Genomic DNA, 26,609 nt, shown 5'->3' on the forward strand with positions numbered 1-26,609 from the left:
TTTAATGTGTGCTTCCTGCAGTTCATAAATTCCCACCCCCCCCCCCCACTTCTCTGTTAAAAATGTCTGTCCCCAAAGCGCAGACGCGCGTGACCATTGGACAGTGGTGTTGTGTATTTGGGGAAACGCCTCGACACGTGGGGGTGCCTATATTGGGAGATGCAGAATGGTGTGCGGCGTCTGCTATTCATAGCGCAGAATGCCACCCTCGCGCCGCTGACGCTGCAGCGTAAGCCCAACCATTCCGCTGTGCAGCGCTGGCCTTACGGCAAAGTGCTACACCACAATGCTACCACCTAATCCTTTCGGTAGCTTTGCAATTATTGTCAGGCCATCCATTGCCATCGCACCGCAGCCGCACAGAATTTGACGAGCTTGTATTTTTCCGCGGTTGGTTTGGCAGTCACACGCAAACAAAAAAAAAGCCCACCAAACAATATTTCAGACTGGGACTTTTTATTTATCTGCCACCAGCAGAGCTGTCTTCTTATTTAGTTGCAATTTTAAATAATGTTTTCATACTTGGGCTCCGTAGCATGACACGGCTTCCTTCTTTTAAGCCAGGTATCACTCTCGTACAACATCCTTCTGCCGTACTCTCACGGGTCACGCCCTTCGGGTTTGCTATTGCGCAAGATTAAAACATGATGTTAAAAAAAAGTCACTCAACCGGTGCAAAAAAATTTTATCCCGACGGCTTTTAACTTAAAAAAAGACACATAGCTCCCAGACAACCTGGTGTTAATTGACATCCCATAATGGAAGAAAAACAACTCGTATTTGTTGATGTAAAACCGTCGTCATTTCTCCAAGCTTGAGGATTTCTTTCAGATGATATCTGCCAGGACAAAAAGCAAGGGAACACGTTAGCCACTTGTCAAAGACGGCCACCAGTTAGCCCTCCCTGTAACTGGCGAGCACTGAACAATAGTCGCACAGGCAATGGAGCCGTAGAGGAAGTAAACGCAGGTTTTCCGAACCTGCGATCACGGGGCAGGCGTCGATGTACTCCGCCAGCTTCTCCTTGATGCCCTCGTACACTGCGTCGAACACGTCGTTCTTCGACAGAGTCCCGTCCACGTGCACTGCGCGCGAGCACCAGAACGTGGGAGGCATGGAACCGTCTTGTTGGAACTGGAAAATTTCAACGAGTGAAATGGCTCTCGTCTTGTTATAAAGGTCATCTTTTTATATACAAAATATGCAACGCAAAGTTACAAAAGCATTTATTGACACAAATATGAGGCTAGATGACGAAAGTTTTAGTTTTTCCGAAGTGTGTCCCAAATTCAATCTCTTCGCCGCTCACTGCAGGACCGTACCGACATCAAGGTTGAGCTCCTCCATCTGCTTGCGGTGTTTCAGGTACATGGGCCACACGTGTCCATCAAACAACCCCGGTGGGTCCGGCACCGTGTAGTTCCTTTGGCTGCAGGGCACGGGGACACAGGAACACACGTGGGGGAGTTCTCACGCTTCACGCCACACACTCGCCACGTGGCTCAAAGACCGCTCGTCTCCTCCTCGTTCGGGGTTTAACTTGACGCGTGCCGGGTTATCAAGTGTCCACAATGCCAGCCGCATTCCTTACCTTCGTCTCTTCTTGCATTCTTCGTACGGCACGGAGATAAAATAGCTTTGATCGAAAATGTCAATCAGAGGCCTGCGGGCAAAAAAAGCAATGCTCACGATCGCAACTCCTGGACATCACACGTGCATGCGTAACCGGTCGCCCGGATAGCCGTGTGCACGCACACGCGCGCGCAGGCACGCGTACTTGTGGGTGTACAGCAGGAAGCCCTCGACGATCAGGATGTGCAGATCGGACGAGGGGCAGGGCCCGAGGCCGTTGTCGGCTGATGGAGCGAGCGGCACGCCGTGCGAGCGTGCAAATTTGATGGGGTTGTCGCGCCATGCGTGCACGGTGTTCAACATGGCCTCCATGTCCAGCGCTGTGATCACTGGTGCGGGCGGAGCACGAGGGGGGGGGGGGCAGCACGGCGTTGGGACGTACACTTCACCCGTTTTGAGGCACGTTACAAAATAATTCAACCATCGATTCTTTTTCTCTTGTTATCGTTTCATTTGTTATGTCAGTACAGTCTCCTTTGTACCATCTCTCACGGACTGCCTGCATGGTCTCATCTGTAACGTCTACTATCTTGTTTGTCCCATTTGTTGTTGTTTTCTTCTCGTCTGTACCGTTTCATTTTTGCGGGTCGCATTCATTTGACCAAACAATTGACGTGACATTTGGATTAATACATTCTCACGAGCATGATTCAACATATTTATCACGCGCGTAAGAATGTGTTTTTCAAGGGGACATCGTTACACGCCTGCTGATGGCGATAACCTCAACAGAAGATGGCCGAGAAGGTCCAGTCAGTGTCACCACTGCCGTGCTGTTAGAGCAGCACTCTTATCACCATTACAAGTCGACTCGAGCCATCATCTCTCCGGTGGAATAGAATGGCCCCTGCCATGGGAATGTGTCACTTCCAATGCTGGCCGATGGTAACCGGACACACCCCAACGCTCCATGGAATATGGGAACACACTTCACTTTGCCTTCGTGTTAAAACACACGTCTGGTCACAACACTCAACAAGGGCGCTTGTGGGGCGTTTGTATACTGGGGGGGGGGGGGGGGGGACAGCTGCAACGGCGGCGACAGCTGCAGACGGCTGCACTCACCATCGTACTGTTTGAATCCATCGGCCCCAACTTCGATCTGATCCTGGGGCTGTAAAGGACACGTCACGGAGGAAAGCGTCAAGTCGCGAAGACACCGACAGCTGCCCAGCTTCACCGCCCTCCTGGGCCATGCGTCACGGCGACAATCCAACGCTCCGGCCACCCCGCCACTCGCCTTTGATGGCTCAACCCTGGCCGTCAAAAATGGAACACTCCCCAACTGCCCCCTCCCCATCACCACCACCATCAACGTGAATGATCGCAAAGCAAACATCCGGGACGCCGCACGTCCCGAGTCGCTCGCCCGCTGCTCTCTGCCGATGAACTTTGGCCGCTGGGAGTGGCCCCAGCAGGTGCCTCGTGCGGTTTACCTTGAAGAAGTCGTCCTGATAGACCACGCAGCAGTTGGGCAAGTTCTTGATGATGCGGTTCGTGACGGTCGTCTTGCCCCCATTCGTCACCCTGAGGGCAAGCGACAACAACAACCACCACAATCATCGCCATCGTAAAACATCACGGCCATCATTCAGCACCGATCACCCAGTCAACGTGCTATCGCCCATAATAAGAGTTTAAAACTTGACCCTCGCCTTTTTTTAAAGATACCGAGTTGCCACAATTCTTTACAATAAATTGGAAAATAAATGGGGCCGCATTTGCAGTGGTGGTGCAAATGGGCGAAAATAAAACCCCGCGATAATTGTCACTGCCGATGTGAGATCGGAGTTCGTGTTTCATGGCACCAACCACATTGCCAGTTTCCATCCATAGGTACAAGTTCGTTAACGTCTCTGCCTTCTCAGCTCTGACGATGGCATCGTGCCCGAAACGTCAGTCTATTGTACAGGGTGCTTCAAAAACACGCGAACGCTCCTGAGAATTTGCAACAACGCCACGAGGGATGTGCCGCCTCCGAGCTCTGGCGACCCCTTGGAGAAGATTCGCGTTGACAACGACGGCGAACAAGCGGAGACTGACTTTTTGAAGCTATTAACATGACATTTGTTATCACGTTGCCGTGTATTATTCGTTCTTTTTCCATTAAAAACGACAGTCCCATGTAAGTGTTAACATTTTTTTGAAGCACACTGTACATCGTGTTCTGGTAGTACGGCAGCGTCAGTAACGGAGGTTGTCGGATGTCACAGTGGATTTCGCAAGAGGACAGACTTAACATGTAATGTAGGGTAGTGTGCATATATATACAACCAGCTGTGCAAATCTAGGTCGGACACGTTGAAGCCATTATTGCTTTGGTGCAGAATACCTACAAGCAAAAAGGCGTGGACACCGCCTCGCCCCCCACTCGCCTCAGCCCCCCACTCCCCTCAGCCCCCCACTCGCCTCAGCCCCCCACAGCAGTTCCCTGGACTCTATTCCCCTCTTCATCACACCTTGACACCAAGCCTGGCACCCCGCTCCCCAAAAACGACCCCCAAATCGCTACCCAGGACACCATCTGCGCTCCCAAAAATCACCCTGCCCCCCCCCCGGCACCTCAAGGTGACCCTCTTAACACTAAAGTCTCTTGTGCCCGGCACAAATTAATTTATGAAAGTATTCCAGCCCCCCCCCCCTACGACGCTCTCCCCCCGTGCGCCGAAATTTCGTTATTCTCCTACAACTCCATCGAAATCAACCTATCTCCTGCCCGCCAACCTCCTGTGCATATGCGTTACATTTCACCCCCCCCCCCCGCCCAATTAAATAATATATCTCCAACAATACTCCTTTCCCGGACCCCAAAATTATCTCCGTCTCTACTTACCCCCCAAAATCTGTATCCCCTCCCCGCATCCTTTCCCTGCCCTCTAACATCTCTGCCGACCCAATTGCCACGTCAAAACACCAACACTCGACCCCCGAATTCTGTTCACTGCTCTTTCCCAAGCGCCCCCACAGATCGCGCACTCTCTCCCGTCTCTCTCGCCGGCCCCAACTGCTCTCCACGTGGCCGCGATGCGCCTGGGCCTCGGCCTCCTGCCCACGTGGCCGGCACTGCCCGAGGCAAACCTCCTCCTCGATTCCTCGAACCCCCCCCGCCCCAGTGCCCCCAAGACGCCGGTGCCGCCACACGGCGAGACCCGGGCGAGGCGCCGCCACGGGCGGGCACCGGGTACCGGTGGCCCCGGGGCCACGTGGCCGAGTTCCGGGATTTCGTTACCCTCCGATGCCGATGATGATCTGCATGTCCGAGCCGGGCGGCTTGCCGATGGCGTTGCTGATGTTGTTGCTGCTGCTGGAGCTGCCGGTGGCGTGATGGTTTGACGCGCGGGTGTGCGGCTGGGTTTTGGGATGGGATCGGGGGTTCGGGTTAGCTACTCATGTCGCTCAGCCTTTCCATCTTGACGGACGAGGAGGAAGAAGAAGTTAAAGGGAAGAGGCGGAGTTTTGGGGAGGAGCAGGAGGAGGAGGAGCTCGGGTGATGGATGTCACGTCCAGAGGGCAACGCCTCTCGCAGTGGTGGACTCGCAAAGCTGTCACTGGAAATATACATCATGGGCGACGTTTCGGGCAATGGCCCTTCTATTTGTACAACACACATCGTGTGCTGTGAAGAAGGCCCACTGTCTGAAACGTTACCTGTTATAATATTTGTTTCATGTGTTTTTTTTCCTTTAAAGGCAGCGTTCTTGACGAATGCCAAACACACCCTCTCCAAATGGATTCCCCCTGCCAAGAACGCTGGCTCATGAGTTCAGGGCACTAACAGAGACGTCCCCGCTCATTTACCCTGCTTCGTGTCGGGAAAGAAGGACAAATGCGTCCGTGTGTTCTACCATATACTGTCGGGCACCGTGAATGAGTAAGATTGATCCCTCTGTCAACCATCGTTCATGGGTGTCGACACCATAGATTGGGTCAACGTTTATATTCTGGAAAGTAGACGTAAGTCTGCTCTTGGTTGAGTGGCGTTCCGGCTGCAACAGCCTTGAGCTTCGATATATTTTCGTAGAATGTTAGAAATCGGGTTTTTTTTCGACATATTTTGGAGAGTTGATTTAAGATTGTGTTGACCCTTCAACACAGCCCTGTTCCACTGAATTGTTTCTATTTCATGAACGGAAATAAAAAAAAGTTTCACACAGCCTTGTTCCGCTGAATTATTTCAACTTGATAAATGGAAAAAAAAATGTGGCCATGCAACCCAAATTATGGACTGTACAGTGAACCCACTAGCCTGTGCCCCTTTAACAGAGGAGGGTGAGAAACATGTCTTGAACGCCCTCTGCTGAAGACCTCCCGTACTGGCCAGCAGACCTCGAAACTCGAATCGAACTCCTGAACCACGTCGCTGCCGACATGCGCAAGATTGGATGGAATTTCACGAAAAATGCAGCATAATCTTTATTTTTTACGATAAATCCAAGCAAATAGCGTCAGCTGTGGCTGAGTGTTTACCCAGTGCAACTGCCTTCTGACGAAATTTTATTATCTTTGATAAATTAAAGATGTAACAATAATTACCAGGAAAGTCACACTGAGTAGAAACACCTCTTCAAGAGGCGCCTGCTGCTGCTACATTTTTTTTTTATTTTAAGATGCTTTCAGCCAATTAATTAGTGTTTTTAGGCGAGGGGGATGACACGCAGGAGATGTGGCGAGTTTCGAGATGGAGAAGAGAGTGTGGGATTAGAACGTTGACGAGGTTGAGTCAACCAGTGAGATGAAAGAGATATTTGCAGAGATCATAAAACTAGGGAAATTCATGTTATTAAAGTAGCTGACTTCTTATATGACATAGAATACCGTATTTCGTTTGGCACATTCGTCATTTTTTTTTAACGTGCTATAAAAATGGACCATTGCCCGAAATGTCGACTTCTGTGAGATTTAAAAAAATGTTTTTCCCTTTAGAGGCATTGCCATTGAGGGACGTGCTGAGTTGTTGGTGACTTCTATGGCCGTTAATAAATTATTGTGTAGACAACGAACCACGTGAATCCTTTATCTTGGGGACATGTTGCGTGAGAGGGGCACATGTGAAGGCCGGCCCGGCACAACGAGGTAGCGTTGTGGCCGGAACCACGCCCCGGCAACCTTTGTCTCTGCTTTGGCGACGTTTACACACCGCTCCAGTCCCGGGACCGAGTTTAGATCAATCAGCACCGGTTGTTGGTGGCCATGAACGTGAATCCGAGAACTCGGGTCGTCCGCACTCGTGGCAGCGCAGACGCCCTAACCGCTGCGCCACCGCTCCCCGACCCCTCGTGGCGAGCGAGAGCCCCTCCCGTACCTGCCACGCCCCCTAGCGGCCACTGACCCGCGGGGCCGCCGCCTCCCCCTGTCACTCACAGTGCCTGCCACGCCCCCTAGCGGCCAGCGACCCGCGGGGCCACCGCCTCCCCCTGTCACTCACAGTGCCTGCCACGCGTGTTCCGGGAACCTAAGGACCGTAGAGTCCTGCCCAAACTTCCGTGTTCTGCTGTCTATCGGTAGCAGCAGCGGCGACAGCAGCCAAAGCAGCAGCAGCAAGAGGAGGAGGAGGCCAAGGCGCGGGAGGCCTCAGCAAGATGTCCGTGAAGCCCGTGCCGCCCAAGCCCACAAAGCCCGGTGAGACGCGGCGGGCGCGCTGGGCGAGGCCCGCCAGGGGCAGGGCTCGTGGGGGTCGGGCGGCGTCTGGGGCGAGGCCTGAGCAGGGGCAGGGGGCCCTTGGGGAGGAAGGTTCGGGTGGGGGGAGGCAAGCCTGTGAAGGGCAGGAAGTGGAGTGAGGCCCTGAGAAGGGCAGCGCGGGGCAGCTGTATGTGGCCAAGCCTGCGAAGGGCAGGGTCCCTGACAGAATGGGGCAACACCTCCCCGATCCCCAGGGCGTTAACTCCGGGGCCCCTGAGTGTGGGCAAGTTCCAGCGCTGTCGGGGCTCGGGGTTGGGGCCAGCACGCCAGGGATTGTGCGCGCTCCTCAATTGAGTCCCTTTCAAAGCCCGGGTCAACTGCTGCCCTAAGTGCTCATTGTTTGCATCAGAATGGCTTTCGTGAGAGAAGGTCATGGCGCGCTTTTCCGCGTCCTGCGATTGACACGTCCTGCCCGCCACCTTCTGTTCTGACCGCACCGTCCTGCCTGCCCTCTGTTGTTGGCCCTGCCTGACCGCCTACGCTGCCCTTCACCCCCTGCCATGGTTCGTCCTCGCTCTCGCTGAGCCGGGGTGCCCGAGGAGACGAAGCGGCCCTCTCCACCACCGTGCAGGATGTGAAGTGGCAAGAATTGACCGCGTTTTGTAAGAAATGCGTGTCTGACGCCATGGGTTTGTTACACCCCGAGAGTTGATGATTCTGCTTTGGCGGTCACTGCAATCGCGTTACGTAACGCGACGTTACACGATTGAATGCGGCTTTGGTGGCAGCGCTTAGCCTCAGTACAATAATGCAAGTGGCATTGGCAGTGAAGGCAGTAGATGATGATATTGGTATAAACACACGACACAAGAGTTAGGTTCACGTTTAGGGTAAATGACCGATTACCTGCAACATGACAGTAATTAGTGTCCAATTGAAATTTGGATAGCCCACTTCCGAGGAACAAGCGGGAAATGTTAACACGCAGTAGGTATACTTGCAAAGCAGTGTCATTATTTTAAAATGTAGTGGTCAATAGTTTTAAACTCTGACCTCCACTTCCTATTTAACGTCCACTTCACAACAGGCAGTATCATTTGGTTATTCCATTCATTCATTACTGTACTCTAATTATTTCCTGTCCGGTAATGAATGAGGGGATTTAATTATCAGCCCTACGTGAATCCACTGCTGGATGGAAGCCTCCCCATCTCCTGTCTGTCACGGGGGTTGTTTCATCTTGCCTCACGCTGGTCAGCGCAGATTTGTGAAGACGGGCTGGTTAAGGGCCCCTTTCAGATATCACCACTGATGTCAGTTTGTGACCCGAAATCCAACTTATGCCACAGGTTTCTGAGCGCAGTGTGTGAACCGGTGCGCCACCACTCCCCGAGTGGAATTAGCTGTGATGGGATTTAAACTTTCAACTCACCGCACAGAGACCGGGTGTGCAGGTCACTTTCCCACGCAACTGCCTGAAAATTACTGATTAACGCCAATCTTTAGAACACACACGGGCAGTCTCACAGATTAGGAAACCCCATAATCGGAATTTCAAAAATAATCCCAATGGTAAATATGGGGTGTTATATTGAGGGTCTAGCTTTTAGAAAATATAGCTTATTTTTGCACTTATGCTTTAACACCTACGTGAAACTGAATGCACAATCACCATCCCAGCTTGGATGACAATGTTTATCAGTGTCAGATGCCGCTGTATTTTATGAGAAGTTCTGCCTTATCACGAGAGGTTGACATATCTATCTGTGTCAAATGATGCCTGCGGTAAAACCCCAGTTCATGATGAAGCCAATGTTTACCCACATTTGTTATGTACCAGACACATGCGTCTGAAATCATGGAATTGCCCTTAAAGATTATTTGCATTGACAAAACATAATTTTCGACTGTATCCAGCATGTACAACAGGTAAAAAAAATGACTCAACAATTTTTCTTGACATGGAGATGTGTATTCCAAATAGACTTGTGTTAGACGTACTCAGATGGTCTGACTTTTTCATACACACAGGGATGGCGGTGATGAATTCATTTTCATGTACGCGATTGAGTGTCTGGATATGCACGCTGTGCTAACGGCAGGTGTTATGATTATGCGATGTGTCATGCAGGCGTCGTGAAGGTGTACCGCGCGCTCTACACGTTTGAACCCAGGACGGTAAGGCCACAGCACAAGGCACACAGCGAATGGCACTGGATACACTGTGACTCTGCACACAGCCAGTGGCTCTAAATCAAATACAAATCATAATAGGCCTACCACAATACGGGTCAAATCACCTGACGTCACCACCATAGCTCAAGAAACAACAAGCTTGGCACGATGTGGCATGACTGGCATGGCATGATCCATTTTGGCAGAACACCGTGTACTGTTGGACAGGACATAAGTCCTGTCAGTGATGATCAAACCAGAGCTTGTAACTTCCTCAAATATTATTATGTTCCACGTAAAATTTTCCAGCTTTGAATTCTACATATCTGTCCTGCAGAACTGATCAAGTAGTCTCACTTGACACTGTCAAGTCAAACGTTTTAATCAACTTAGCGACTGCCTGACTGTTTTTAGGAAAGTACGATGAGGCTTGCAACTTGCATTACACTGGAATGCCGATTGGGGAATTATGGGCATCGTGTTTCTCGCTTATGATTGGTTGTCCCTGCCCACCAGGTACTCTGCTTAGGGCATCTGATGGGTGGAGGAGGCCAAGGGGATTGCTACTGACCTCCTGGCTGCAGCAAATTGACAACTGCTGTCAAGAGCTAGGAAATGGGGGGGGGGCGGCGGCGCTTGGGGGATTGTGCATAGAAAAATGTCTTGTGTTGATGTTGGTTAGATGTCACTCTCTAGACCGACTGAATTACTCGCTGTGCCCAGCATGCACCGGGAGACCGAGGGCTACTCACTTGGGCAACAGGCGCGGAGTCCAGTTAATTCCCCCTGCGTTGTTCCGCACGCGCCAGTGGGGCATTGTGCGGTACAGTAAGCCGGGCTCGGGTGGTGTTTGTGCACACCAGCCCAACGGGTGCGTGCGCGGGTCGGGCCGCGCCGTCACTCGGGCGACCGTGGCTGCGGTGCCGCCGCCACCGCCGCTGATCCCAATTTCATTCTCGAGTGCCTTTCCCTCCGATTTTTATCCCGGCTTGGGGTCTGCCATTCCTCCGTTGCCCCCCCCCCCCCTCCTCATAGTCGCAGGAACCAACCTAAGTAAGCGCATGGTGCAACGCCAGTTAAGTAAAATCCCACTCTCTCAGTAAATGATGAGAAAACCCATCACAATAGTAAAATGCATGCAGACTGGAAACAAATAGATTTAACAATACACAACAAAGACAAAGATCCCCTGGCTGGCCTTAACAGACTGTTGGGACAAGTGCTGTTAGTGAGCACCTGTTCATGCCAGAACGGCACACAAACGGGTAGATGGCCAGTACCATGCCCGGCTGATGTTGTGTCCCCAGGGCTGATGTTTACACACCAGAAATAGTACTCGTTTCAGGCTGAGTTGGCTTAGGGGAGGCCCATGACTGGTTCATATTTTCGCCATTTTTATGCATTGTGCGTGGGAATCGAACTTGGGTCGCCGGGTTCATAGGACAGTGAGCTTACAATCAGCAGCCAGTCCATTGCCAGTTTGTTGTTATTGTTTTTAACTCGGTGGTGGTGGTGGTGGAAGTTCATTGGTTAGGTGAATGGGTTTGTGGAAACATTGGCCCAAAGATAAGATGAACTGGAATGTCCTGTAATGGGGTGCGCATGAGCAGTGATGGGTTTTTGGCATGCAACACCCAGCCCCAAATACTTGAGCTGTCCTTACCCTGGGGCCTTCGCTTGTGCTCACTCATAGGCCTCAGAGCCCATCTGTTTGGCAAACATGTGCAAGTTAACAAAAGAGCGGAAGAGGAACAATTCCTTATATGAGCCTGTGACATTTTTTTTTCTCAACGGACTTCTTCCTTAAAATTAACAATAGCCACTAATGTCCGGGAACAGTGACATAACTACAATATTCCTAGCTAAGGGGGGTCAATGTTGATTATTGGAGGGGACCAGCTATCGGCCTTCGCTTGCACCATCGCTACTTGGTCTCCAGGCCTTGGTCTCAGCGTGAACAAAAGGCCTTGAAGTTTGGTTTTTAGCTCTTGGGTGCCTGTACAATAAAACCCTGGTGAGCCAGACACGTGCTAGCTGGATTTCACAATGAGCTACACCAGATCGACTATTACAAAAAATTCAAGAATTTTTTTACATATTAAAATAACGTACATGCCATATAATTAAGAATATGTAATGTATAATACGCTCGAACATGTTATATTGTTCACAATGCATAAAATATGCAGTTGAAGTGGAATAATAATTCTGGCAATATGTTCATGGTTGGATGACAGAGAGGGGGTGATCGGGAAGGGGGAGACGGGGGTGTCCTCGGACTGACGGACGTAAATACAGTACACAGCTCGTAGCATACCCCAAGTACTTTGTGTTGGTCTGTACAATAACGCACATACTACACACACTCGTACGTTCACTCTAATACTATACATAGACTGCACAGTAACACGCGGTTATTTATTTTTTACATTAATTTAAATTAGTTTTGCAGATAGCCAGACTTTTTGGCTAGCCAGAGCAAGGCTTGCTCATGTTAGTGCGGCCTACCGAGGTTTTACCAGATCTCTGCTTTGGGGGAAAACGTTGCACAACTCTAAATTAAACAAACTGGCACGGCTACCCCATTCTGTGAGTTTTGTTAAACCACCGCAAGGGGCGAAATGGCCTCCAGCCACCTCAAAGCGCACAGCCGCCCTTGCGCGCAACGGGCAGGGCAGATGAGTGAAGCAGTGCTTATTTTTCATCGTAATCGTCCTACTGCACTCTGCAAATAAAGCACATAATAATATTATTCAAAACACATACATGCAATAAAGCGATGCAGCACTTCCTGTGTCGTTTAGACCTGGCAGTTACTTTGCGGATATTGCAGTTTGACCCATAGTCGTAAATTAACAACCAATCGTTTGGTGTACAAATGTATGTATGTTGAACTTCTTTCGCACCGTACGTAGTCAACCGTGCTTATTGAAGGTGCTTTCGATGTCCTCGTGTGTGTACTTTTTTTTGTTTCAGCCCGACGAGCTGTACTTTGAGGAAGGAGACATCCTGTACGTCACAGACACTGTGAGTGCTCGGGGCTCACGTGGGTTTGCGGGCACACGTGTTGGTACTCGACAGGATGGAAGGGCTGCCCGAGAGCCAGGCAGTGCGTCCCTTCCCGAGGGCCACAACATCCCCATTCTGCTTGCACAGCCCAGCGCATTGCTCGCAAGCTGCTCAAGCCCAATGGACGCGTTGTCGTCTTATTTCTTATGAAAACGTGATGGTTTCGCCATCACAAACATGGGGCTTGGTCACCAAAAGCAATTTATTTTGGACATTTCATCAGCATCTGACTTTGGTCCATACAAATTCAACACCGCAATCGGTGCCCATGCCTCAAACGTTTATTTATTTCTCAATTATGACATTACGCCAATATTGTTCTTTTGAAGTTAATGAACTCTTTTAGGTGAACGTCCCATGAATGATGCACGCCAACTGCAGCTCTTGGCGCTAATTGTAGTGTTGAGTGGCCCCGGTGATTGAAGTGACACTGGGAGTGTTGTGGTCCCTCTCGTGGTGTAAAGTGCTGGCCGATGTGTCTGTGTTTGTAAATACAGAGTGACCCCAACTGGTGGAAGGGGACTTGCAAAGGCCGCTCTGGACTCGTGCCCAGCAACTACGGTAATTCCATCCTGCCATTGCCCACATCCCTCGCGTGTTCCACCGCCCATGTCCCCTCCTTGTCCTGCGTCACCGTAGTGCATTCTGATGTTTCAGGCTTCGGTGTGGCGGTTGCGGTAGTTGGTGTTGGCACGATGAGCTGAGCTCAACGCCGGAGTTGCCAGCGGTTGCCGGCTCCGCCTTGGCAGCCGTATAAGAGATCTGTGCTCTGTGCGTTTCCCCCGCAGTGTCGGAGCAGGCGGAGTCCATAGACAACCCCCTGCAGGAGGCTGCCAAGAGAGGTGCGGCACACTGGCACACGTGGACATGCGCGCACACAGATGCACTCACATGCACCCACAGACAAAAACATAGACAAAGATCCCCCGGATTTTGCCTTTAAAACTGTTGGGGAAAGTTTTGTTCGAGATCACGAATGAATGCGGGCACTGCAATCGAGGGGATGGCTGGCCAGCACCATTCCCGGCAGCCTTTGTTTCCCCAGTTCTGGTGTTTATATACCACACCAGGTACTAATTTAAGGCTGAGTCAACCTAGAGGATGTCCGCTGATATGGCTCTTGTCGGTGGCCGGATTCGTAGCGTAGTGTGCTAACCAATGCACTCCCGCTCCGCCCGTGCATATTTCACAGACATACGACTGGCCCCCTACTGCCTATCCCAGCTAATCGCTAACAGGGGGCGTCCTTCACTTGTGTCCCTGCGTGCGACAGGAAACGTAAGCTGGCTACGAGAGTGCCTGGACAACGGCGTGAGCGTCAATGGCCTCGACAAGGCCGGCAACACGGCAATCTACTGGGCGGCGCACGGAGGCCACAAGGGTAGGGCACGACACAATGAGCTCACGCACCGCCCGTATCCCTGCCGCCGCCCGACTTCCTGACGCGTGGTTGCCCCCCCCCCCCACCTCCCGTTTGTGTTTTCGCTTCCAGATGTCGTTGAGATTCTACTCGGCCACCCCAACATCGAGCTGAACCATCAGGTGAGCCCGCGGTCAACGGCCGTGAATGTCACCTTTCTTTTTTATCGCACGCGGTTCAAGACAATTTGTATTTATAAAGCACCTCAATGTGATCGCATCTCGAGCCTCCGCACAAATAGGGAGAGAGATGCGCCCCGAAGAGGACTTGGGAGAGAAGATGGGAATTTTAAACGATTATTATGGAGGGGGGGCAGTGAGAGGTGGGTGGTTTTGGCTCTGGGGCACATATGCGAAGGAGATGCCATAATGGTGACATGGGAATGAAGATGTTTAGTAGAAAAGAGGCGGTTGGTAGGCAGAGATGAAGAGGAAAGTCTTGAGCTGGGACTTGAACAGAAGGATGGGGTTGGCTGTGCGGATGGCCAGGAAGAGGGATTTTTGATACCCCAATAATTTTCTTTCAGAACAAGTTGGGAGACACGACCCTGCACGCGGCTGCGTGGAAGGGCTATCCGGACATCGTGGAGATGCTGCTCACAAAAGGTGCCCCTCCCTGGCGTGTCGGTCCGGCTGTCTGTACGTGCGGGACTGGAGTAAACCGGGCTTTGTTTAACGGAGCAGATGCCCGTTGGTGACGGAATGTTTAAAAGAAGGCGCCGCTAAGCCAACAAACCGCTCCATGTTGCTGCACACCTATGCTATGTCAGGTGCAACAACATGGCCCTTTCGTGACGTTACTGCATTGTCGTACGCAAACATGGAAGTGATGTCACGATTGACGTCATGATGCATCTGACAGTAATTTTACGGCCTATTTTCTCATTAACGAAGCTTAGAATTCTTGTCGGACATTCTAAAATGCGTGGCTTGGGGTTGAATCTACATGATAAAAGCAGCAGGCTTTTGTGGGTTGCGTCATACTTTAGATAAAAAGACGTCTTTTCAGGAAGCTGGATACAAAAACATTCCACATGCTCCCCACTGAAGCCATTTGTTCAGTCAGCGTTTCAGTCCCTACAGCGGTCCTGTAATTTACCGCTCTAATCCTCTGCTGCCGGGTGGGCATCGAAGATCCTGCAATGTCATCCTCACATGGAGTGCATTATGTGGCTGTCATAGCCCAAACTCCTAATTTGACAAAAACATAATTAATACATAATTATGTTTAATTAATACATAATTATGTTTTGGAAACGAGAATACATCCAAAAAGGCTCTCACCTGGTTAAATAATTACATATATGAATTGATGTGTATGTACATAGCTGAACTTGTATTTTTCATTTTTATGTATGTACGTACGTGTACATATGGTGGCATAGTGGTCAGCGCTCTGTGCTACGCACCTGGCAACCAGATTTATTTTCCCACTCGCAACCAAGAAGTGGCGTATGTTTGAACTGGTCCTAGGTCGACCTAAATGAGTACCTGGCGTGGTGCTGGCCACCCACCCCTTGGTGCGCCGTGCCGGCCTTCATTGGTGCTGCTCGCTAGCAGCACTTGCCCCAACAGTCTGTTAAGGCTACACGGGGAGGGGGATCTTTGTCTTGGTGTAGCCTTAATAAGCGCTTGCTAACGACATATGCCCTGCCGGTCTAAACAGGAGATTCTTGCCTTTGTACGTGTGTGTGTGTGTGCGCGCGCGCTAGGTGCGTTGACAGACGTCCGCAACAACGAGAAGAAGCTGGCCCTGGACATGGCCACGGACCCCCAGAGTGCATCGCTGCTCAAGCGGCGTTCCAGTACGGCTGCCGCACACCACGCGCCCACTGCACACGCGGCGCCAGCACCGAGCCCCGCGCCGGACATTTCGAGGGGAACACACGTGTGCATGTGTGTATGTGCGGCCCTCTTGTCTGTCCACTGCTGAATGAGGTCCTCAACACCCCAAGCGGGTTGCTTGACAGTACCTCACCACGCTGGTCAGTCAGGGGTCCGCGAAGGAGGGCATGTTAGAAGTTAGAGCATAGCACAGTACAGTAAACTTTAAAATGTCCATACCTCCCCTTTACTGACAGGGTTCCCCACAGCAGCATACAACTGCTCCTTGAATCCCTTGATGCTCTTCACACACTCTTGTCTCTTTGGACCCTCGCGTGGTTATAAAGTAAACGATTGTAGAATCTGCATTTGCTGTCCGCAGTCGATGCACGTTGTGGAAAATGTATCTCTCGTTTTGTTACTCTTGGCCTCCTTTGGTTGTTCCTTCACCTGCGTGCCAAAGCCTTTGCCTCTCATTTTCACCAATGTCCAGCGACAATTGATGGGCACTTAAGTTGGGAAAATGAAACGACGTGCAGTGGCTTGGTCGTTGACGCTTGTGCCCACTGCTTGAAACAAGCACAGAGGAGCATTTCCCTGTTCACGTTGGTGCCCGTTAAGAACGTCACCTGTAATATACAGTTCCTTTGAAGGCCACGCGGCGTTATTGACACGTGTGTCAAGGATTTTGTTACATGTGCTTGTGCACCAGTGTCAGTTGTTAGAGGAGACCACGGCTGACGAGCACAACGGCGCATCGGGAACACAAACGTGACGCGGGCTCTCCGACTCGCTGCATGATCGTCGGCTCGCATCTCTCAAGAATGACTGCGGTGTGCTTTGTGCGTATTGAACGCCCGTCCGTGTGCGTGAGCAGCTGTGACCACGGGGCGCACCATCAGCCAAGACGACGACTACCTGGATGACGAAGACTCGGATTGAGCGCACGTGCCGGCCCGTGCCCTCGCGAGCACGCACGCTCCCCTGCGCCCGCCGGTGGCCGCCACCTGTGCATCTTCCATTCCCCAGCAAATCGCTAACTTTTTAATTTTTTTAATTAATTTTCTACAATACTGTATATTTTATTTGGATTAAAATGATTGTCTTTAGACATTAACATTCCGGGAGACACGGGAGGGGGGCTGAGGGCTTATGGGAAAAGAGGGGTCAGTCCATCCGGATCCGATTCGCTCTGGCTCCCACGTGGGCCGCGAGATCGCGTGCCCGCTGACACCCCGTCTGAAACTTGAATGCTTGTCCACTGGAAGCACCGCGGGGAGGAGCGGGGACGCGCAACGCTTGAGCCCTCTCGGCCCCGCCACTCATTGGGGGCTTGGGAGCGGTGTTATTGTGGAGGGAGGCTCGCGGCGCGTCCCACCTCCCACGAGCTCGGCTGCCACGGCCATCCGGCATCCCCCGCGCCCCCAACGCTATTGTGCATCCGTGACCAAGGGAAGGGTCAAAGGTGTCGTAATCTGCTTGAGCCCCGAATTGGCGAAAGTATACGGTGGCAGGGCTGCACTGTAGGATTAAATTCACCGTGATGAGACGACTAAAAATTTACACATTTGCGATTTCCCCCATTTCACCAAAATTCACATTTAAAGGAACAATGACCACCCTGTAAGCAAATAGGGGTTCGTAAATAATTGAAATCTAACACCAGTTGGTAAATGTCACGTTTGGCATTGGGATGGCACACTGTTACAAGGTGTTGCACACTGGCCAATCAGACCCGAAACTCTAGCCCCATCCCTAACCACGCTCGCCAGTCAGAGCTCAACCCAGAAACCCAACACTGCTTCATCCAGCCCCCACGTGCTTCTCCCTGCTTTTTATTCACTTTTCATCGCTTATAACTTCTGAAATAATTTCTAAAATCGTTAAACTCTCGTTTATTGAGAAGAACTGGGGCAGAAACTGGAAGGTCAGTGTTTATACCCTTAAGCAGATTATTACCAAAGTACTCTTCCGTTCTCTTTGGTTCTTTCGGTAAAGTCACGTGTGGGGGAGTGATCCAGGTCTCCCGTGTGTACGTGTCTGTATACTGTGCACACACTTTGGCATGAGTGAGGTTTGTGTGCGTGTCCTGCGAGTGTGTGATCTGTGGCGTCTGCTGTGCTTTCACGTCCGTGCCGAGCGTGCGATTAATGCACCCCCTCGCTCCTGCTCGGGTAACTTTTCTACATTCGTGTTAAAAAATGGTCTATGGCTGCACTGATCAGCTCACCTCTTGCCTTCCCTGTGGTAACCACGTGCCATGGAGATGGCTGGTGATATTTTCTGCGTCGACAATCAGCCGTGCTGTGCGTTAATTCCCAGCACGGCCACCGATTGCCTAACACGTTGATGGTGAGTGTTGTTGACGACGACGATGAATGTTTGGTGAAGTCAAATTGCACGATAACCGGGGGGCCTCCCTTGCCGCTTGCCACACACCGCCGGTGTTTATGTAATCGTTGCTCCAGAATTCTGCCCTCGGTGCAAAGTGCCCTGTGACAAAGTGGCACTTGTAATTATTGCCACGGGTGGAGCTTTTAAACGAGCGGCAGTTTGCAGTCGGCGCAGACTTTCCGTCGCCGGTAATTCGACCGCTGTATGGATGTTGGATGCATTGTGGCGCTCCTCCCACCTGCTCACGCCGCTGACATTCACTTGGTGTGCTGCAGGTGATGCACCTGCTGCTCGTGCCCCACCTCCGGTTGGCTGGCCTTTTGTCACACGTGGTGGTACTAAAGCGGGGGGGGGGGGGGGTGTAATGACCTAATGACCCCCTCCGCCACCCACGTCTTGCGAGTTGATTGATCCCTGTGTTCCTCTTGGTGTCTGTGTTACTCCCACTTTGGCTGTTACCCAAGGCCACCCGCCCCGCGCGCCTCTCGATTCTGAATAAAAACATTCGTAATTAAGTTTGCGTGTTAAAATGCTCTTCGTGGACTGGTCGTGATGTCGATTGTTTCGTCTCCCGGCGTCGCACTTGTTGGTACCAGCTGGAGTGGCAGACTTGAGAAAGGGTGTGAGCATGAATGGTATTTGGATGTCATAACCATTTCAAACGCAACGATATACGAATGACCTTGTATTGGCCCTTTCGATGAATGTGTTCAAAGTGCCCCACCCTCGTTTTATTACTGGGGACGGTGCCAATACTCGTTGGTTCTTTCGGTAAAGTCACGTAGGTAAAAAAATTGAAATAAATTAAATCACGACGTTTCGGATGCAACACGTCGTGATTTCATTTATTTTTATTTTATTTTACCTACGTGACTTTACCGAAAAAACCAAAGAGTCTGGATCCTTGCAGTCACGAAAACTTCGAATCTAGACGGTGCCAATGTCTGCTGTGGGCGCTGCGCTCTGGTGTCGCTGTGAGTAGGACACCTATCTGTCGCCCAAGAGGTGCTTCATGTACGAGGCATGCAGTGCACCAAGTAGGTCTGGCCATGTGCAGCGTTTCAGGGCGTTCCTCCTATTCCTGGGGTCTCTCGAGCCATTCTGGTTCATCGCTAGAATTTCTCCCTCGCGCTGTGTGGGTGACGAAGTCGTTCGCGGTAGAAGGGTCATCGGCAGTCGCTCCGCGTTGTGTTGCAGAGGACATCAAAAGGTGAAGCGCTGCTTTCTGCGAGAGTTCTCCATGGAAAACGGGTTTGTGTTATGGCACTGGAATGCAGTTAGGAGCAAACAAACACAACTGATGTATCCACATTCGCCTTCGCCAATCCGCTGCTGGATGAAGGCCCGGCCATCCAACGTCGGCCATGACGGTGGTTTTGTCGTACACCGTCACCAGGCTGGTCACTGCGGTTTGGCGAAAGGGGCGGCGGGGTGAATCGCCACGGCAGCGTCAGCTCCCACGAGACGCCGATGTTAGCCGCGGCCGGGAGTGGGATTTTTGGAAGGGCATGTTCGTAGCGCCGTACGCTAACAACTGCCCCACCGCTCCTCTTCCGGACAAAAACTCACGACGTCGGTCAGTTAATCCCTGGCCCCACGTGCTCAGCTGCGGGGGGTCCTTGGGCGCACAGAGCCCCCCCCCGCCCCCCGCTGCTGACGAGAGACCGCACCTGCTCACAAGATAAACGCCGTGATTGAGTGTTAATGGCTTCATTCAAAGGGAAATGCACCCACAGACACGCCGCACACACGTGGCGACTGATTGGTAAGCTCTGCGGTAAGCTGCCGAGCCGTAGCTGGCTGGCGACAAATGAGTTCCCGATTTTATCCACCGCCCATAGGAATGTGGAACTCGATGCGCAGCTCGCGTTGAGGAAAGTGCGGCCCAAAGACCCAAACCGCGCGGCACATTGTAGCCACGCGCAGGCTGCGTGCCGTGCGCTGTCCCACCTGAGTTCTCAACGGGTTCATTGGAAGAAGAATAAAAAAGACGTAACAGCTTCCAGTCACTCTCCTGTGTTCACATTCTTCTAAGGGGTATCAAAGACGTCCTTGGGAGTGCCATAACGACGGCTCTCCGCTGACGTTAAAGCGTTTTACTTCAGTCGCGAAGCTTGACACTCACGCGGTACATCCCAGGACGCGTCGCCCGGCCGTACGGGCTCCACGGTAACAGCTGTGGAGTCGTCGGCCGGATGAGCCGTGCGTGCTCGCACGTGCGTGGGTCATTGGTGACTGCTGCACAACGCCCCGCGTGCAATCAGTGGGCCGGGTTAATGAGTTCGCAGGCGTAGGTATGGGGTAGGGGGCCCCCACGTGCTTTCTTTTGATCGTGAGCTAATTGCGATAATTACTCATTAATTAGGATACATGGGTTGATGGGCCGTGGGTTTGGAACCCCGCTGCGGGAGATCGCTCTACCTGCCACGAAGATAAACCCAGCCGCTTCAAACGGGTCGCCTGCAAATCCGGACCCTCCGGGGCAGCCACGCATGCTGCGGGTGCCACCGCCGCCGCCGTTGATCCGCGATGTCATCGATTTCTGTGGATTCATCCGCACGCCTGCGCGCCGCCATGCGGGATGCGTGATCCAGCGCTTTGCGAGCCCGCGCATGCGTCTCGCGGCGGAGCTGTGAGCGCTGTCCCCTCGTGCGCACCCTGGGGGCTCTCCAGGTGCTCCGCATTCACTCGACGTGCAGTCAAACGCTCGTTGTCTGGAGAATGGCCGAGCATCGCAGGTTGCAACAGGACCTCGCCGAATGAAAGAGCCGCGTTCCTGGGCGATATCAACTACAGGTTGACGCGGAACACCGCACATCCGATTAGCACGGTTGGCTACGTACGGTGCGAAAGAAGTTCAACATACACACACCTGGCGGAAAGGAGGGTGACTGGACCCCACGTGCTGATGGCGGCCGTGAATCTGACGGTTCTACGGGACGATGGGCAAACGGTGCGATCCGTCATCAGACCTCGGGGCGGTTCGCGTGTGGATGGGGGGGGGGCGGAAAGGACGATGAGCAGGTCCAGGTGGGCGCTCGGGATACCCCGCCACACGGGGGCGCATCGCCGACGAGACTGCGAGCACCCCCACCCCCTCCCCAACTCGCCACCGGTTCGGGCGGGGGGGGGCAGTTCGCGAACTGAATTGACGCTCGCCGCCCCGTCTGCAGTTTTAACAATGGGGCCCGGGGAGGGGGGAGGAGACGGGGGGGGGGTGAGAGGAGATGGGGAGGGGGTAGGGAGCCCCGGAATCCTGATCCCAGATTCATGTCGGAGCAATCTTTGTCGCTGGCCACGTTTTGAGAGCCGTCGCAACTAAAAGGCGTCAAAGTTCGTGCTGGTGGTGTCTTCACCACCGCGTGTGCACGCTTCTGTGTGCAAGTGTGTAGGTTGAGGAGGTGGGGGGTGGCAGGTTGGTTCGCGCGTGACACGTCGAACCCGGCTGGCCTGGGTTCGATTCTCGGTCATGGCTGGCATCGGTGGAACTTGATGATTATTTTGTTTTGCATTCCCGGGCCTCCTCCGTGTCGGCGCAGCCTTACATCGGTACGTACCTGCTTCGGTATGTGACCGTCAGCATTAGGGAGACAAAGGCGGCCTGGTGTGGTTATTAGCCCCACTACCACCACTAAACTACCCCATGGTGAGCCGCGTCAGTCTTAATAGATGCTCGCTGACAACAGTCGCAGTACCGCCAGTGTGTGCGGCTACACGGGCGTTCTGTGTGTGTGTGTGTTTGGCCTCGCGCTCACACGCACACATGAATAAGCAATTTGCGCATTTAAATGCGCACGCACACGCGCACAATGCGACCCGCAAACGCATTCATACCCATGCTGTACACACATTCACACACATTTTCTCGCACACTCGCGCGCACACACACGCCAATGTGTGTACACGTGTGCCAAAGACGCGTGCATGTAACGCGCTTTTTTTAAAGACCTGGCCATGATGTATTGCATATGGTGCCCCTTGGACCCCAGGAGCGGGTGTCGGTGGGGGTGCGGGTTGTGGTGGTGGTGGTGGTTGTGGGGGAGGTGCCCCGTGTTTCTCTTCAACTCCTCCTCCTCCTGCTCCTCCTCCCTCCTCTCCGCTGAGCAGCAGCCGCAGCCACGGGAAGCATCGCGCATCCCCTGCACTCTCTCTCCGTCTCCTGCGCCCCGAGGTGAGCAGCGGGGACCAGGGACACGAAGGGCACGGGGGGAGGGGCATCGTGAACAACCCAGGAGCGAGCTGAGCCAGAACCAGCCCACGGTGATTCCTGGAGCCGCCGCCGCGCCGATCATGCGGATCTTGTGAGCCGGGCTGGGTCGGAGGCATTCGGGGTCCCCTTCGCAGAGCTGCCGCAGAGTGAGCGAGGGTCCCTGCCTAGCGGAGACGGACGAGGCGAGAAGAGTCTGCGAAGAACGAGCGAAGAGGGGGAAGGAGTGAAGCGAGAAAAGTCTTTGCTGTTGAGGCAGGGAGAGAGGAGGGCGAAAGGAGGCCCGAGGGGCCAAGTGGACATCGAGCGCGCTCATCCGTGACCCCCCCGCTCCACATGCCGCCACCCCCGCGCATCATGCCGGCCTCACCGCGGCCGTCCGCGTGGCTCTGGCTGTGCGCTCTGGGGCTGCTCCTGAGTCACGCCGCGCGGCCCTCGCTCGCCGCCGTCTTCACGAACCACTGGGCCGTCAAGGTGACGGGGGGGACGACCGAGGCGGACCGCATCGCCAGCAAATACGGCTACATGAACCTGGGCCAGGTGAGGCCACACGCACACTCGCGATCACCAACTCCGCGCACAACACGTGGGCAGCATGCGACGTGCGTGCGTGTGCCGTCAGAGCGTACACTCAACAAGTGGCTAATCCTGTGGGTGGCATTGACTGGATCTCGCCGTGAGAATGTGGACATTTCCGCTGATCGATTCAGGGCTGTAGAAAGGGAGATGGAGCACCGTTCCACGATGGCGTGACTGATCGGGGAACTACTTTGAGTTTACTTTGTTGCGAATGCGACGTCGAGCTGGAGCTGAAATTCTCGCACACGAGTGTCGCTCGGAGTGCGCCGACGTCTGATGACCGCGCTGTTTACTCGCGAGGGCACCTGAGTTGAGTCGGTGGTGGTAGCGGTCGTGGTGGCGATGGTGGTGGTGCACGCCCGCGGTGATCCAGATCTTAGGAGGCACAGGGGTTGATGGATCACGGAGAAGAGATTTTAAGACGCGCTAACACACACTTTGGGCTGACAAGTGGCCGGGAGATGGCAGCCAGTAGAGCGAGTGGGTTCATGAAACCGTGTGGGGGGGGGGGGTGTCATGTGCGCTGTGGCTTTCCCCCGGGCACTTCAGTTTGCCCCCCACGTGAAACGCGAAGCACATTATTTCAAAACTAAACTGGCCAAATATCTCAGTGCAGGACCCTCTTGACAAAGATCCATACAACTCTGAGGATTTCCTGGATAAATACGGTGGTGGTGGTATTATTGTTATCATCAGCTGTTGTACACCCATCTGTGGTGTAACGTATGTCAAGGTGCAGCCCTGCAATTGCGTACGCACATTACTGCTGACGGAAGGGTCTCCGCGAGAAGGAGCTCTTGAGAGCCCCTCCAGAGAGCAGCGACCTACACGCTGGCCAGACGTTTGTAAGAGGGGTGATGTACTCACAGTTTACCCCACCACACGCGCCCATCCGATCGATCAACCGTGGTCTACCGCTTTATGCTGATGGGCAGACGGACAGAAGCGGGGTTGAGTTCAAGAACGCGCCCATTGTATCCATTGTCACACCGGGAGATTGGGTCGAACCGAACCGACGACCTCTAGATTATTACAGATCCAGTGTGATAACCATCACACCTGCATCCCCTGCCGGGGTAACATAGCAGTCATATGTGAAGTCACAAAGCTTGCGTCGAAAAACCCCCGACCACTACACTCCGCATGATGTTACGTAACACGTGACGCGGGCACGTGTGGCCGTGGTGCATGTTGACCCTCGTGGTGGTGGTGGTGGTTGTAGTGGGTGGTGGTTGTAGTGGGTGGTGGTTGTAGTGGGTGGTGGTTGACCCTTCGCTTGGTGCAGATCTCGTTGGTCCGCGCGTGCCACAGCCATCCCCGTGTCCATCCGACCCCTGCTGCTCCTTCCACGTGTCCATTTATTTACTCCATGTCTTCGGGGTGGCTGGGGCTCTTTAGGAGGGGGGGGGATGGGTGTTTTGGGGGTGGTAGTTGTGTGTGGGGGGGGTCTAATGAAAAAAATCTGGAACTGCAATTTTTTGTGTCAGTTAAAAATAGCCACAGAGTGCTTTGATCGCGATTCCAACACAACTGAGATTTAATTTTGACTTTTAACAAAGTGTGTTTGCCCGAAACGCATCACTAGTTCTGCTCAACACATTCACCATCCCTCCCCCCACCCCAGCCCCAGGCCTGACCCTTTGCACCACCCAGGGCTTAATTACTGCGGGAGCTGTCCCAGAGCTGAGTTCGGGATCCGGCGGGGGGGGGGGTAAGGGAAGAGGTTGGCCCTGCCACCCACCCACCACGTCTAACCCTTGCAGCAATTCTCTGTGCCTTGGATCTTTTGCTGTTGCGGCTGATGTAGCTGCTATTGGGCCTGATGTCACTACTACTATTGAGGCTGCTATTACAACGACTTTTGCTGCTGGTGAGGCTGATATTGAGGTTGCTGTTGAAGCTGATGTTACTGTCGAGGGGGCTGATGTGGCAAATGTTGACGTTCCCGCGGCTACTGATAGGGCTGATGCTGATATGGAGGAATTTCTGACTGCTGATCTGCCTTCTCGCATGGCTGTGGCTGCTGTTGTTACTGCTGTGACTGCTGCTGATTTGGCTGCAAATCAGCAGCAGCTGTTATTTCTGCCGGGGCTCCTGCTGTTGCCACTGATGGATCTGCAGCTATTGCGGATGCAGTTGTGGTTACTTTTCGGGCTGCTCCTGCTGATGCCGCTACTGTGGCGACTGCTGTTTCGGTTCCAGCTGCTATTTCCCCGGCTTCTGCTGCCGCTGGGGCTGCTGTGTTGGCATCAGACTTGACCCTGAGATCTCGAGGCTTTTAAACGGAGCGCCAGGAATTCGTGTCGAGGCAGGGCGCGGAATACCGCACGGACCCTCGACACTCGGCGCCCCGCACCCCACCGCCCAGCGCCCTCCCCACCCGGCCGACAGGGCCACGAGGCCAGGGTGCCCGTGGGATCACGAGACCGCGAGGGTCGTGGTAGCTCGCGGGCCCGTGAGGTCATCGGTTCTGTCCGTAGCAGGAGGGGGCGGGGGGACTGTGGAATGGGGACGCGGCCACATCACCCAGCGCCTCTCCGCGACTGGGGGGCTCCACGTGGACGAGCGATGGGAGGAGCCCAGAGCGCGAACCCTGTCCGCGACTCTCTCCCGAACGCTAGCGCTCGCTCTCGCCTGAACACGAACTCTCTCTCTCTCGCGAGCAGTAATTCTCTAAACCCTGACACGACCACTATCTCGAGCACGAATTCTTAACGCCAAGCCCGAGCACCCTCTCGAGCCCTAGTGCTCGCTCTCGCACTAACTGGTGCTGGCCCTGCTCTCTCCTGCTAACCCGATCTCTAACGCTCACCCGAGCTCTAACCCCATCTCTCACCCCATCTTCATCTCTAACGCTGTCGCTGTCCATGACTACCTCTGTTGGAGGGAGTTGGTGGGGGGGGGTAATGCCTGACATTGGCAGCTTCGTGCTGAGTCCTCTCATCACGATGACTCCTGCCAGGTCGGCGTGCCTCATGGCTACCAACGACCGTTCACACAATCTCGATTCGTCGATTACCAACAACTGTTCGATTGGCGATACGCGCATTGAATCACGTGTGTGTGATGCCATGGATTCGCGTCACTCCGATAGCCACGTATGTCCGAAAAGAGCCAAAAACGCAGAGCTTACTTTGACACGTACCTAACCTTGTCGCACGCCTCTTGCTGTCATCGAGAGTGTCCCTGTGTTGTTATTCACGCGCGATTCGTTTGCAACAGTCAAAATACCTCGTTTGTTCGTTGTCCAATATCCCTTAATGGCACTGTCACTCGTTCTCTGCAATGTTGACGTGTCTGTCTTGTTATCTTTGCTAAACCCACGCACTACGGGATCTCCCTTGTAAAATAGCCGGGAAACTGGCTAAACGTGATCATCCGTGTGGCAAATAAAATGCACTCAATACTAGACGCACTGTTATGCACCGCTGTATTAAAAATAGTTAATTATTTAATCTAATCGAAGGCTTAAATCGTGGCGATCGAATCACTGGGGTGTGTGTGTGGGGTAGGGTCGGGAGTGAATAGTGCACCTAGCCTGGCACAAGGTCCGTCGTGACGTCACCACGAATATGGCACTGCTCGGGTATTCTACCGTCGCGTGTGTTGGTAGCAGCAGCAGCGGTAGCAGCAGCGGCAGCAGCGGTAGCAGCAGCAGCGGTAGCAGCAGCAGCAGCGGCGTGGTTCAGGA

The 26,609-nt window shown here is 53.2% G+C and overlaps 3 protein-coding genes across 4 annotated transcripts in view; 2 read left to right on the forward strand and 1 right to left on the reverse strand.

Moving 5' to 3' along the window:
- Positions 1–439: 439 nt before the first annotated feature.
- LOC144717231 (nicotinamide riboside kinase 2-like) lies at positions 440–5,128 on the reverse strand. The gene is made up of 8 exons (XM_078592621.1): positions 4,862–5,128; positions 3,069–3,159; positions 2,698–2,746; positions 1,778–1,961; positions 1,592–1,663; positions 1,323–1,429; positions 981–1,085; positions 440–838 (listed from the first exon to the last, which is right to left on the reverse strand). Exons 1-8 carry the CDS (start codon positions 4,885–4,887, stop codon positions 828–830), a joined length of 645 nt encoding a protein of 214 aa, XP_078448747.1. The 5' UTR covers positions 4,888–5,128; the 3' UTR covers positions 440–827.
- Positions 5,129–7,031: 1,903 nt separating this feature from the next.
- On the forward strand, positions 7,032–18,647 carry OSTF1 (osteoclast stimulating factor 1). Its single transcript, XM_078592624.1, has 10 exons — positions 7,032–7,251; positions 9,383–9,429; positions 12,403–12,453; positions 12,993–13,056; positions 13,284–13,337; positions 13,769–13,876; positions 13,988–14,037; positions 14,442–14,520; positions 15,627–15,719; positions 16,616–18,647. The coding sequence occupies exons 1-10, from the start codon at positions 7,212–7,214 to the stop codon at positions 16,678–16,680; spliced, it is 651 nt and encodes a 216-aa protein (XP_078448750.1). The 5' UTR covers positions 7,032–7,211; the 3' UTR covers positions 16,681–18,647.
- A 3,583-nt stretch (positions 18,648–22,230) lies between these two features.
- The window catches only part of PCSK5 (proprotein convertase subtilisin/kexin type 5), a 39,774-nt gene continuing 35,395 nt past the window's right edge, over positions 22,231–26,609 (forward strand). For both annotated transcript variants that reach the window (XM_078592625.1, XM_078592626.1), the window contains exon 1: positions 22,231–22,879. In XM_078592625.1, coding sequence (XP_078448751.1) covers positions 22,676–22,879 — 204 coding nt within the window. In that variant the 5' untranslated portion in view covers positions 22,231–22,675. The remainder of the gene's footprint in view (positions 22,880–26,609) is intronic.

This window comes from Lampetra planeri, chromosome 3 (assembly GCF_965212315.1).
Source record: "Lampetra planeri chromosome 3, kcLamPlan1.2.h2, whole genome shotgun sequence".
NCBI classification, from domain to species: Eukaryota; Metazoa; Chordata; class Hyperoartia; order Petromyzontiformes; family Petromyzontidae; genus Lampetra; species Lampetra planeri.